This window comes from Chelonoidis abingdonii, chromosome 7, assembly GCF_003597395.2.
Source record: "Chelonoidis abingdonii isolate Lonesome George chromosome 7, CheloAbing_2.0, whole genome shotgun sequence".
Lineage (NCBI taxonomy): Eukaryota > Metazoa > Chordata > Testudines > Testudinidae > Chelonoidis > Chelonoidis abingdonii.
Genome location: NC_133775.1, coordinates 89,063,523 through 89,077,420, shown reverse-complemented (window position 1 = coordinate 89,077,420; position 13,898 = coordinate 89,063,523). Strand labels below are relative to the sequence as shown.

The 13,898-nt window shown below is 49.3% G+C and overlaps 1 protein-coding gene across 1 annotated transcript in view; it reads left to right on the top strand.

Moving 5' to 3' along the window:
- PPARGC1B (PPARG coactivator 1 beta) overlaps positions 1 to 13,898 on the top strand; it is a 91,020-nt gene that overhangs the window by 61,830 nt on the left and 15,292 nt on the right. Inside the window, exons 2-4 of the mRNA XM_032794401.2 lie at positions 2,905 to 3,078; positions 8,341 to 8,553; positions 10,878 to 10,994. Of these exons, the coding sequence (XP_032650292.2) occupies positions 2,905 to 3,078; positions 8,341 to 8,553; positions 10,878 to 10,994 (504 nt within the window). The remainder of the gene's footprint in view (positions 1 to 2,904; positions 3,079 to 8,340; positions 8,554 to 10,877; positions 10,995 to 13,898) is intronic.

The window sequence follows — 13,898 nt, the reverse complement described above, 5'->3', positions numbered from 1 at the left end:
TTAGCTGCCAGCCACATGAAACCCACTCACAATGCATCTTGTGGTTGCCTCGCCTTGCAAGCACCCTCCAGAGCATTTGCCCTTTCTTTTGCCTTCCCTGAGGGTGGTGTTGATAAAGAGAGAAGGAAGCTGAGGGCGTGTAATGTTCACTGCTTGTGGAACAGTGTCCTAAGACAAACTGGAAAATATGGACGGGACCCACAGTCCCATTCCCCCAGCCTCAGGAAACTAGACCAGTAATCTCAGATTATCCCAAAAAAAAAAAAAAAAAAAAAAAGAGTGAAACTGTCTCTTCCATTCCTGTAACTTCTTGTGAAGTAGATTTTACTTCCACTTGTTGAATCCTGAAAAGATTATTTAGGGCACTTTAATGCAGCGCCTGGGGTGTTTTTCTCTCTTCACAGCCTCTCGGATGCTCAGATGTTTGTCTGATCTGAAATGCACTCACCATATAAAGAAACTTGCTTCCCCGTTCATCAGAAAACACCCATGGATTAGCCAATTATGGCAAGAATTGTGTCATACCTTTCGCCTCAAGGTTCAAATCCTGCCCTGGCCATTAGTAGAGGCAAACTATTACCATGAATAACTTGTGGTGAGTGGCATGAAAGGAGTCAGCAACCTCAACTCAGAAGGGAAGGACTGGGAGCCTGTTCCATTGAAGTCACTGGAAGTTAGGCCCCTGACTTTAGCAGAGGCAGGATCAGAGTATCAATGGGCCCTGGGGTCTGATGGACACTCACCCCAGCGCAAGGGGAGACCTGTTTGCAGGGGCAGTGTGTGTGGGAATTTCAGCCTTCCACTAGGTGGCTGTGCCCACTCCTGGTGCAGAGATGAGGCCTTCATCCAGGCTGCCTTTATGAACTGCGAGGCCCGATTTGAATACCTGAGGGTGGTCTGGGGCTTCGGCGGTACGGGGTCCACTCCAGGTCTTCCGCGGCACCGAAGGACCCCCTGCCGCTGAAATGCTGCCAAAGACCTGGAGCGGACCCCCACTCCCCTGCCGCTGCCGAAGACCCAAACTCACCCTGCGAGTGCTGGGTGAGTAAAAAAAAAACTAAAAAGGCGCCTAAGGCGTGGGGCCCAATTCCCGGGAATCGAGGGAATCAGCCTAAAACCGGCCCTGCCTTCAGGGCTGCCAGACGAAGTGCTAATTTCAAACCAACCCTGCATTAGCCAGCTAGGTTTCTGTGCTACCTCAGTGGGAATAAGACCCTGTCTGGGGCAGGGGGCAGCTGGAACAGAAGAAGGTCGAAGGTCAGGAATGAAGAGATTCCTCTCTCTACTCAATAATTGGAGCACATTTACCGAGACACCCAAACCGTTCGACACACTTTCAAATTAACATTGGCCTGAGGGGTCACTTTTTGCTTTAACCAAATCCCCCCTTCACATTCATTCCCAGCCCCCACAGCCAGTGCCTTTCACATACCCACGCTCTCTGGTTGGCAGGGCATTGGCATAATGTCAGTGGGGGACTTATCCTTGCCCACTTGCGCGTCCGTTGTGCCGGTGTCTAACGCAATCGTATGTTCTGCCCCTCAGAGAGCCGTGTGGCTTTGCAGCAAGGCAGCCATCGGGAAGGAGGTGGAAACGGGGCAGGTCTCAGCTGCTTTTCATGATTAAATGGATATTTTTAGCTCTGTTCCTAGAGCTTAGATTGGCCTGTGTGCGCCAGGAATTGATTCTTCTCTACACTAGATTTTTTGAGAGAGTGTGTGTGTGTGTGTGTGCACGCACACGCACGCTAGGTTGGAAATAGAGAGATGGGAAATTAAGAGTCTATGTTGCCTTCCTCAGTGACTTGACTGCAGGGGGAATGTGAACCTGATCTGACAAGATTGTCGCTGAAGGTTGGATAATTTGGAGGTGATACAGTGATGGCTGGGATTATAGAGTTTGAGTCAAGTGACAGGTGGGAGGATGTGGGAAGGCAGAGGGGCAAGAAGATGGGTTTGGGAGATGGAAGAGCTGACTTGTCTAGCTGTGAAACCATCCACCCAAAAGTCTTGCCTAGAGCAGGGCTGTTTTATGTGCCCTGTAAGCCTCTTGCTCTACTCTCTAGTTGCTGACTTATCAGGGCAATGGGATTAGCCCTGGCTGTCTGCAGCACATCACCAAAGGCTGGAGAAGCTTAAGTATCGCTGAAGAGCACGGACTGCTGTTTTGCCAGCATCTGGCCTGTATGGTTTTGAGCTTGTGCTCACTAGAGGAAACCAAGCAGTTCCCTTGCAAAAGCACCCCATTGTGACATGGCAGAACCTGTGCCGGAGCTTCTGACACACAGATACTGGAGCACAGTTTTGTGGCTGTTTTGACTTGCAGCCTTGCAGGGCAGCGTTACGAAGTTTCTGATGTGAACTTGAAATGATGTGGGCACTCCCAGTTGATTGGCAAAGTTCACAGTGATCTCCTGTGCCACTTCACTGCCATGTAATTGCTCCAAACTGGGCCATATGCCAGTAAGCTGCTCCTGGGGTAAATATGACCCATAATACTCAGTAATGCTTCCTTCTGCTGCTCTCAACCTTAATATTGGGGGTAGTGCATTAATACTACAGCTCCCAGCATGCAATGCTCTGTCTTTATCTGTCTTTATCAGCCGCTTTATTAGAGATGGAGCATTGCATGCTGGGAGCTGAAATCTCTGCAGGCCACATCTCTGTATTCAAGTTGAAGTCTGTTGAAATCTGCTCATTTTAAGCAGATGCGGGTTTGGTTTTGGGGCTCCTGGTAAATTGCCAAGGTGGCCCATGGTTGGGCAATGTTTCGGCATCCTGTGTCAGATGCAACCCAATGCGCATTTCATGAGACCCTGAACTTTGGCTGCTGTTATCAGGCTTCTCTGGCGCTGGCAGGTGGAGGAGAGGATGGCCAGGCTCACCTCCTCTTGTCTCTTCACAGTACGAGGTGTCCGGCGAGGAGCACCTTTACTCCGATTTCCCTGAGATTGACCTGTCCCCGTTGGACGCCAGTGACTTTGACTCTGCCAACTGCTTCAGCGAGCTGCAGTGGTGTGCCGAGCGCTCCGAGACCGAGTCCAGCCAGTACAGCACAGACGACTCTGAGCTCCTTCAGGTACTGTGTGCCATGCAGTTCCCTGGCCCAAGGTAGAGGCCACCAAGCGGCATTTTCATTCCGGGGCAAATCTTTCCTCCCGGGTCTCCTTCTCCTCCCCTGCCCTCCACCTACAACTACAGGGCACTGATGTTGTTCCTTCAGCCCACTGAAAGGAGGGGGAGGGACTGCTGTGTTGTCCCCTAGCCTAGCCAAAGAAGAGCAGTAAAGGCTGAATGATCTGGGGTTAGTCTGTCCTGGCCATTCGCTATGGACCCTATCCAGGTCCCATTGATGTCAGTGGAAAGCCCCCCATTTACTCCAGGGGGCTTTGGAGCAGGTTCTCTCTGAGGGGTACGGTCACCGAGAACAGCTTTCCCACTCCTCGAACTGCCCGTCCAGCCCCTGCCAGCACCCCCCCACCTGATCTGCAGCACGGGGAACCAGCACAGGTAGCGTGGGGCACCCAGCCCATGTGCACACACCTCACTACATAGATACACAAAGTCACTGCCCAGTGCTGCATATCCCGCTCATTGAAGCCAAGGCCTCCTGTGGGCTTCTCCTCAGGTAACATTGCCTCAGCTCCTTCCTTCTCCTAAATCAGCATGGGGAAGCAGAGGACAGGTGGCAGGATGAGGAGGGAAGGGGGTCCAGGCTATTAATATCTCTTCCCCAGATGATTAGTGCTCCATTAATTTGCACTCCATTTCTAAATGGGGCAAGCGGAGTAAGGCTATAATGAGGAGGTGGAAGAATAGAAGAGGGCTGCTGAGCTGATCCTCCTGTGATGTATTATTAAAAGGAAATTACAGCATAGTGCCTAGTGCATCCTGTTTGATTTTAGGTCTGACAGATTGTGCTGGGGTTGGTAGCGGTGGCGGTTTCTAAGAGGCTCAGCAGCAGCATGGAGCGCTGTGGCACAGGAATGTTAATTTCCAGCATGCAGAAAACAGCTTCCCTTTTATCTGATTCTCCAGCTTCAGCATCACCTCTGCATTCTGCACACACGTTTATTTATAGCAGAGACTCCCTCTCAGCGAATAGACATGCGAGCATCATGCTAATAGCTGATCTGCGTTCGGAGGGAGGCGCTCTGGATGATCTAATGAGCAAGTAGGAAGGGGCCCACTTATGGGTCACACACGGGATGTTATTTCACCCTCTCTCCCCCACAGCCCTGTCACTCCAGACTCTGCTTCTCTGTTGTGCAATCAGGAGGCAGTGTGGCAGTGGATGGGTGGAACACAGGGCTGGGAGACAGGAAACGTGGTTGTGCAGGTCAGTTGTACCACTGGCTTCCTGTGTGACCTTAAGACTAGCAGCTTTTCCCTGCCTCAGGGTCCCCACTTGTAACATGAGGATGATGAAGGGTGTTCCTCTTCCAGAAGGCTTTGAGGTCTATGGTTGGGCATAAGCTTTATCATTGTCCCTGTGGGTGTCTATGCCTGTGTGTATATAAACTGGGGTTAGGTGGGTAGATTACCAGGCGCATCAGACTGATGGTCATAAATAAACACCTTGCTTACAATGTAGAACTGGACCTAAGTTACCAAGTTTGGATCCAGAACCAGATCCACATCCAGACTTCACTGACATTTGGGTGCTTCTTACAGACACACAAATTCTTCTCTGGATCTGATCTTCCCGTGCAAGGGAGCTAAGAAGCATGCTGGTCCAGTGTCCTGCTTCTGGCCTCTCTAGTGCAGATATGCTGGTTTGCAATAGAAAAAACAGAGTTGGTGCTTTTAAAACAAGTCAGTGGGGTGGCCCCTTCAACAAGCAGGGAATTTGCATGCGAATCTGACAGAAAGCCATAGAGTCAATTGCTGGATTTAAAAAAAAAGAATGGGATTGTTTTTGTCATCAGCACTGACATTTGTAATGATGTGCTAAGAAAAGGTACTCAGACCTCATTCGGCAGGGTGTCTAGTAATCGACACAAGAGGTGGGAAGGAATCACAGCACTGCATGGAGTAAGGGCACTTTCTTCTGAAGCATCAGGGAGGTGGAGGTGGGACAAGAGACTGGCTGGGTCACTTGTTGGACCCAGTGGGTAGGCTCCATGTAGCTGAAAGGGGATTGTGAGCTCTTTGGACACACTGGCTGTGTCTCCCACAGAAGCATCTGGCACCACCACAAGCAGCAGCTCTAGGAAATTAAGGAGGAACGTGATGGTAGGTTACAAGTGCTAACAGAATGGGGGGAAAGGCAGAAATGGGCAGCAGGTCCCCTCCCTTCTGTAAATACGTGTCAGTCTAGATAGCTGAGGTACTTATATGGTCCCCATTACCAAAGTATCTGAGCACCTCCTCAAACCCCTGAGAGTTAGGGCAGGGTTATTATCTCCATTGTACAGAGGGGGAACTGAGGCACAGAGAGACTAAGGGACTTGCCCAAGGTCACCCAGGGAATCTGTGGCTGAGTCTGGAATTAAATTCACGGCTTCCAAGGCCTAGGCTAATGCTCTAACCACTGGACCATCCTTCCTCTTGTAGCTGTGGCCTTGACATGCCCCATCCCCTCTGGACTGGGAAGGCAATGTCCCCTTTCCCCTCGGTGATGGTTGCACACAGAGAGAAGCCTTGACTTTTCTCTCGCTTAGCGATGGGCCTGCGTTGGAGTCCAGCTCACTGACGCCCGTTAGCAGCGTGTTGTGGATCTTGGCACTGGTTACATTTTTTTGGAGACTTTTAAAAAGCCCAAATGTTTCTGAACTTAACCATAACAATACTAACGTTCTGGCCTTTACGCTGCGCTGCTGCTGTGCTTGAAAAGGCTCCAGTGCAGCTGACAGACCTTCATCACGAGATGCATATTTTCCACTGAACTTCCTGGGGAAAAGATAAACAGAACAGAAATATAAGAGACAGGCCCGTTAGCAGTGAGCAGGACACAGTGAAATGTATTCCACTGAACTTCTATGCACAGCAAGCAAAAATGGAGCATCCTGACACCTTTTCCCTGGGTCTTGGTGTAGAAACTTCTAACAGGGTTAGCGGGTTGAAGAAAAGAGTATTTTAATTCTCGTTAGCAGGTGCTAACATACATTTGGGCCTCATTTTAGACCCAGATTTATCCCTGTGCTATAGGCAGAGCTGCAGTTATCCTACTTATTACTGACAATTATTTATATCAGGAATGCTACAGTAAATAATCCCATAGAAATGAATCCTCCTGAAGAACTGAATCCAGGTCACTGCACTTACTCCTTTTCTTATGTCCAGCATTCTGAGGTTTTGCCCCAACTTTGGCCTTTGGCAATATAGTTGAAGTGATGGTAGTTACAACAGGGCAGGGGCATCAGCAGAGCTGTGAGGGGAACCTAGACTGGAATAGTTGGGGGTCATGGCTGTAGGTTGGGATTGAGGTGCATCATCAGGGCTGAGTGTGGGAGTTCAGGTCTGGAATAGCAGGTAAGTGTTGTAGGTCAGGAATAAGAGGTATTAGCAGACCTGTGATGGAAAAGCCTACGGCCCTATCAGGTTTTCTTGTGCTGGTCAGGTCAGAGTTTAATAGGCTCGCTCTCCTAGTTTCCTTAGAGCCAGTGACAGCATCTTTCTCTTCAAAATATCCGCATGCAGTGTGACACGGTGTCGTGACATGTGACAGTACAGCCTCAAGTCAATCCTGGTATTACCGCCCCCAGGCATTCAAAAATCACGAGGCAGGAGTCAAGAGCACGAGAGTGGCTTAAAAATCATGAGTTTAAAAAATAATAATACATGCTGGGTTCTTTCTCCTTTTTTTCCGATTTCTGAGCCTTTAAGATTCACGTCAGGCTCATTTTCAACCCTTTTCTGCAACCACAAAGGCTAGAAATTTCCTTAGTTTTAATTAAAAGCTGAGAGACTTTGATTCTAGTCATTGGGGCTTTAAGAATTAAACAGTGCTTACCAAAAAGGCCAGCAGTGGCAATGCTGCCATCATGCAAGTGCCATTCCTGCGCTCCGCTGGATCCGAGGGGAGGGGGTCAGCCTCGAGGACGACACCACAGACTCCCTTCCATTGGACAGCCATGAGCCTAAGCCCTTCAGATACCCTTCCCTCGTTTTGCTGGGCGCTCCAATTCCTCCTTCTCACCCCTCTGAACTCCAGTGAGTTTCAGGAAGTGCTGGTCAGAAGCAAGAGAGCAAGTCAGCTGGAAACTGTGGTCACAGCTTCATGCCAGCTGCCCACAAATTGGGGAAAGAACACATCACCGAGTGTCCTTCCCTGTTTTCAGAGTGTCTGAAATACTCCCCAAACAGGAAGGATGGAAATTAGTTAGAGAGGAAGCTGCTGCTGGGAATCCACTGCCAGAGCTCCTAATTTAAAGGGGGAATTGAGTTGGGTGGTTTTTTTTTTTTAAAGACACTTGTGCAAGTGTGACTCAGAATGATACAGCCAAGCCTTTGCAACTTAACCCCCCCCGCCTCCCAGTAGAGAAATAATACGCCTGTTCAGAGATGTTCAGTGAATCCTGAAAGAATGCAGTCAGTCTGTTGAAGGAATGAGCTTTCCATGCACCAAGCCCAAGTAAATTCATCTAATAGCATTCATTTGGAAGTGAGTATTCACGGATGGTTGAGTAGGCCAGGGTGTCTCAAACTGGCTACTGTAGGGGAATTACCCTTGGAGCTACTGAGGCCAACCGTGGCAACTTGCTGGGAATCGGAAGGGCACAATAAATTTGCATGTAATGGACCAGATTGCAGCCGCTCTTGGGCCTGATGCTGCTTTCACCCTGGGGTAAATCGGGGGCAGACCTGCTGAAGTCAGTGGAGTAGGACAGATGCAAACCTGGCATCAGTGATGGAAGTGGGGTGACCAGACAGCAAATGTGAAAAATCAGGTCAGGGGGTGGTGGGTAATAGGAGCCAAAGGCAGCACACGAGCTGATTTTCAGTGGCACTCACACTGCCCGGGTCCTGGCCACTGGTCCGGGGGGCTCAGCATTTTAATTTAATTTTAAATGAAGCTTCTTAAACATTTTAAAAACCTTATTTATTTTACATACAACGATAGTTTAGTTATATATTATAGACTTATAGAAAGAGACCTTCTAAAAATGTTAAAATGTATTACTGGCATTTTAAACCTTAAATTAGAGTGAATAAATGAAGACTCAGCACACCACTTCGGAAAGGTTGCCGACCCCTGCCCTAGATGGAAGAATGAGGCCCCTTTAAATAGTATGGTGGGGCAGCTTGTGGGGGCTGTAGTTACGCCCCCTAAAGGTAGCCTGCAATGGAAATGTCAGCTGGCGCTCACTGCTTTCTGCAAATCTCTCTTGCTTTTCAGATAATAGGCAGTGAGAATGAAGCCCTGCTGGCGGCCCTCACCGAAACACTGGATGAAATACAGGAAGATGACATGGGCCTGGCTGCCTTCCGCACTATGGAAGAAAGAGACGTGCCCAACCACACCTGTGCCTCGCCAGTCCCTCCCCCCAAACCAGTTGCCCCCACCCTGGGGGGGTCCCCTTTGGCCCCTGAGGTTGATGAGCTGTCTCTAGTAAGAACCTACTTCCTACTGTTTAAGGTGGATTTGGATGAGCCTCTGATAAGCCGGCTGCATGGGTATGATAGGAAGCAAAGGTCTGAATCTTTTCATTATAGGCTTAAAACTCTTAACCGTCGATACAAAGCATATACCTGTATTGTATACGTATACATATGCCACGTCATCGCTGTCACCTCCATCACCATCCTCATGGGAACAAGCTGACTGCTGCTGTGTGCAAAGGGCAGTGGGTGTTAGCAGATGGGCAAAATCCATTTTCCAGCCCACCAAACAAGGGAGGATTTGGCCCAGGGCCTCATTTTATCTGACTCCCACCATGGTTGAGCTATCGGGGTCTCATTGTGGCCCATTCCTGCCCCCACTCCACCCCAGAGCTCCCCATCGTTCCACTGCATCTCACTAGAGCACCTGGGGGCAGTTCCCAGCCATTTCCCCTGATCCCCAAACCTCCACCCGTAGGCCTGGCCCTTCTCCCTCACCTTCAGGGTATGTGTTCAGGGGCCAGCGCTCCTCAGCTTGTGCTGGAGAGAGGGAACCCAGCCTGGTTGTAATCCTAGCCCTTGCACCTTATCTGTGGCCTCAGTTTGAGAACCTCCCGTTAACTTAATCACCCTGCAAGGAAGTGGGGAAAAGGAAAGAGAGGTACAGCTGATGTCACCCCTCCAGCCCTTCCCACAATAAGAGCAGCCCATTTTTCTCTCCCAGCCAGAGCTGCATGCGTTCTGAGGTTGGCCTGGGCCTGCATAGCCTGCAGTTCCCCACGCCCATTGAGGAAACCCTTGAACACGCCTGCCCTGAAGGAGGCCTCTCAGTGGCTTTGTGCGGTTTCTGGGTTCCAGTCCCACCTCCAAGACTTTCCTGTGAATCCTGTGCTTTATCCTACTGCTCCTTGGAACCCAGCTTCACTCACAGCTTGAGCAGGAGAGCCCTGGCATTGACGCCAGGTGGTACAAGGCTTCCTGGGCCATAAGAGCATCCCTGCTGGTCTAATATAACCGAGCTGGGCCTGTAGCTCATTCACCAGCCAGAGCACTCCGTCCATGGTGGGGACCCCCCTACCGCTCTGCTGTATAATGACTGAAAGGCATGGTTTATATAAAAGTGCATTGCGGCATCTAGTGGTGAAAGTGTGCATTTCCACTTCACACTAACGTGCATGTGTGTGGGTGTATATATCACACACAATGTGTATGTGTATATATATAGGATGTATACGTTGCAGGGGGAAAGCACTTACACTTATTATAAATGGGAAGTGCACAATTAAGCCACTGGGCAACCCCTGTTGAAATTTCACTGCAGAACCTGACCGAGAGAGCAGAAATGCTGTTGTGTGAACCTCCCACTTCAATAACCGTTGTCATGGGCCTGGTCTTAAAGGGGGCCTCTAAATTTGCAGGCCATCTTTGAAGACCAAGCCCTAGATATTTCACGTCTGTACGTTCCCGTAGAGCCTAAGCAGTCGCCTTGCTATTGATCTAGGCTTCAGCACTAGCACGACGCATGTGGAACATGGAATGTTTTTTTAAAATGTTTTGAACAGAAGACTATGCTAACCCTGTGATCAGAAATGAGTATGCCATGATGCTGTGTAACCTAAGGAAATTCCATCTCAGCTGTTGTCACCAGACCCTCTTGATGGGATTACAGTGGAATTCTTGGGGGAGATCCCCAATAAATACTTGGCACTTACACAGAGCTTTATGTCTTCAAAACGTTTTGCAAAGTAATTGATTAATTCAAGCCCCTTTGGATCGTTACTGTCAAATAATCCTTGCATGGGGACTCATGTGAGCTGTCCAAATCAGATGCATACATAGAACTAAAATCACCATCTGAAAAGGACAAAATTGTTTTGGTGGGTTATTTAAATGCCCCGGCAGTGCTAGTGACTTTAATAGGAGGTGCCATGAGGTACAATGCAGTGTGGTTTTGGGCAAGCAAATTCACCTCTTTGGGCAGCCTTTTCCCATCTTGCAGAGCTGCAAGGGTGTTATGAGAAGCAATGTGTCAATGCTTGTAAAGTGTTCTGAAGACATAAAGCACTTCCACAGGCTATAAAATTCTTTACCTGGAGCCAAGTAGCATGCAGAGAGGTGTGAAATTCTTTCCTGCTTCGTTCTATGATCCTTACAGCTGACAGTCCCAACCTGAGCCAAGGGCAGATACAGGCACACTAATGGTTTGTGGTTCTTGGCTTCAGTGATTGGAGATCACTGAACTCACCTCACATGTGTGCAGTAGAGGTTAGCACGTGATTGATTGCTGTTCGCGCTGGAATTCCCATTCTTTTTCTCGACACTTCTCTTTTTTAGCTGAAGAAGTTGCTTCTTTCTCCGTCCCACGTGCCTCCAAGCTGTGAGGCTCAGAGAGAAGGGAGTGCACGACGCCAGGGGCCCCCAAAATCCAGACCCCAGCGACCCTGCACAAAGGTATTTCCCATGCCAGCTGCCATGGCCCCATCCCAGCAGGGAATGCTAGGGATTTCCCCCCGCCTGCCTATCGCCTTGTCACCCAATCTCAAGACTGGCATTCAGAAAACAAGCCAGCCAAATGATTGTTCCATGGAGGGATAAACAGCCTCTTAATGAAGCTACTGGGGGATAATGAGCCCTGGAGATGAAGCTGGTGGAAAACAGACTTGGCCGAAGAGTGTCACGATCTGAAGGGAAAGTGCTGTGCATGGGGAAATAGCCTGTCTCAAAGTGGACTGTCTAACCCTGAAGAGATTCTGGAGAGACTCTACCTACCCTGTCTGTGCATTTGGGACAGCTTGTTTGCAGTGGGGCTGAGGGTGAAAGCCTCTCACAGTTTCACTGAAGTCAGTTCTTTGGAGTTCTGATTTATAAAATCCCCCCTTCCCAATAAATTATAGTAGAACTTGCTCTTGGTTGAGTTGACTTATCCTGGGGAGAGCTGCTTGTAAAATTGCAGAGCCCAAACCAATTATTTAAGCTAATTTCCTGAAATCCAACACAAGCCACCATCAAAGATTTTCCATTCGGATAATGGAAATTGTGCCGTGCATTAGATAGGTGGACTTAGATTGTCTGGGGAAGGCAGAAAAAATCTGCCAGGGCATTGTTCCATATCAGCTGCAATGGGGGAAGGAAAACACTGGTGTTGTCACAGACACCAGCTAGAAAGAGATCAGCTGTGTGTGACAGAATCCATGTAACTGCCTCCATGTAACCTGCCTATCTAGCTAGTAGGTTTCCATAGTACCTGCACTATTTTCTGCCACATAACTGAAGGGTGAGAACTGACTCTGCTCAGAGGCCCAAGCAGAGCAACCACAGCATGTGAATGTGTTACCTGGGTTCAGAGAGACGAGGTGGGTGAGGTAATATCTTTTATCAGACCAACTTCTGTTGGTGAGAGAGACAAGCTTTCGAGCTACACAGAGGTCTTCCTCGCTATAGCTCGAAAACTTGTCTCTCACCAAGAAAAGTTGGTCCAATAAAAGATATTACGTCACCCACCTTGTCTCTCTAATATCCTGGGGCTGACAGCTACACCACCACTGCAGACATAATTGGGCTCAGTCACTCTCTTGTTCTACGGTTGGACTGAGTCAGTGACGAGAGATGCTAGTCACCCCTCTGGAGTCAAGTGGGTGCTTTGGGGGTTCAGCTGTCATCCTTGCCCTGCTGCAGGGTGAGGGAGATCCAGAGAGCCTGAATGGTGCAGGAAGTAGGCTCTGTATGCCAGCACCTTTCTCTTCTAGGTAGCTGGTGCAAATTCAGCCCAGGTCAGTTGTAACCAAAAGCCAGTTCCATCTGCCGGCTCTTGGACAGCTTGAATGAAACAAATTTTGGAGCGGGCTGCTCAGTCTGTTCAGATCACAGAGACCACCGCATCAGTGATGGGCAGCTCCACAAAAAAGTCAAGCCTGGAAGGGCTATGAAGATGGAGCTCCGTCATCCAGAGAGGCGCTCCAGAAGGCTGTGGTTTGCCCTGTGACATTCCAGGATGCAGTCCAGACCAGAGAGGAGCTGTGCTAAACTTCAGATGTGCCTGGTCTCTTGGCTGTCTCAAGACTTCATATGTAAAATGAGATAAACACACATTCCTTTGTTTAAGATAGGCCTGCTTGACAAGTTTTGCCTAATCAGGGCTACGTGAGTTTGAACATGTGCCACCATCAGCATTCAAGGGGAACTCATAACTTTGCGTATAATTGCTACACACATTTCACCATGGTACTATTGACCAGCAAGTTACTAGTTTTCAAATGATACCTTACAAGGCATATTTTGTACAAAGACTATTACAGTGTGCTGGGTGTGAATACAGGGGTGCATTCCGTCACACTAAGCCACCCCAGTCCTCTGGCCAGTGAACAGCCTATGGTTTACAAGATGGACAGGCTAGTGCGGGTGACCATGATGAATTGGGATCAAGGCACTATGGGCGTGTCTACACTGCAGTTGGGAGGTGTGATTCCCAGCATGGGCAGACAGACTTGTACTAGCTCAGCTTGAGCTAGCATGGTAAAAAATTGTGACATGGATGGTGGCTCGGGCTGGCTACGCGAGCTCAGAATTGGGGTTGGGTGGGCTTGGATTCAAGCAACCAATCCAAACTGCTACTGGTGCTGCAACGTCCACGCTGCTATTTTTAGTGCACTAGTTCAAGTGGAGCTAGTGGAAATCTGTCTGCCTGGGCTGGAAATCACGCCTCCCAGCTGTAGGGTAGACATACTCTCTTAGACCAAGTCCATTTCCTCATCCATTCGCAGCCAGTTCTCATAATCCTCCCAGAGCCGTCACTCAGAGGCTGTTCTTCATCCCTCTCTGTTTCAAAGAAGGAAAGCAACCTTCATCCACTCTCCCCAAAGAGCAGAGGCTAGTAGAAGGTCCTTGCTGTGCTGCCTTGCCCAACTCATGGTCTCAGCTCAGGGATCAGACCCGGCAGCAGTCGGGGCCCAGGCAGCAGATGAAGGAACCATTGCTATTGAACGTTCATGTGTCACCACTGAGATGTAATGAGTTGTGATCAATCCCATTCAACCTGCTGTGGTGAGGTAGAAATACCTAGGGCAGAGATCTCCATAACCACCTTGAGGACAGATCCCAGTAGACTGCTGAGGCTGGATGCGCCTTCCTTCATTGCTAACAAACAAATGCTGAAATGCTGCATTGTTTGCCGATTCTTTGCAGGGATGACTGAGCCTGCCTTAGTAACTCTGCGCTTACCATTTTCTGAAGGGCCTGGGCCTGGAGAGCTGTTCTCACTAAAAATACTTAGCCCTTGTTTCAAAGTGGCCTTGTGAACCCAGGCAGAGTAGAGCCTGCCTAATGGCAGTGCATGACTGGGTGTGAGTGGGGCAGAGG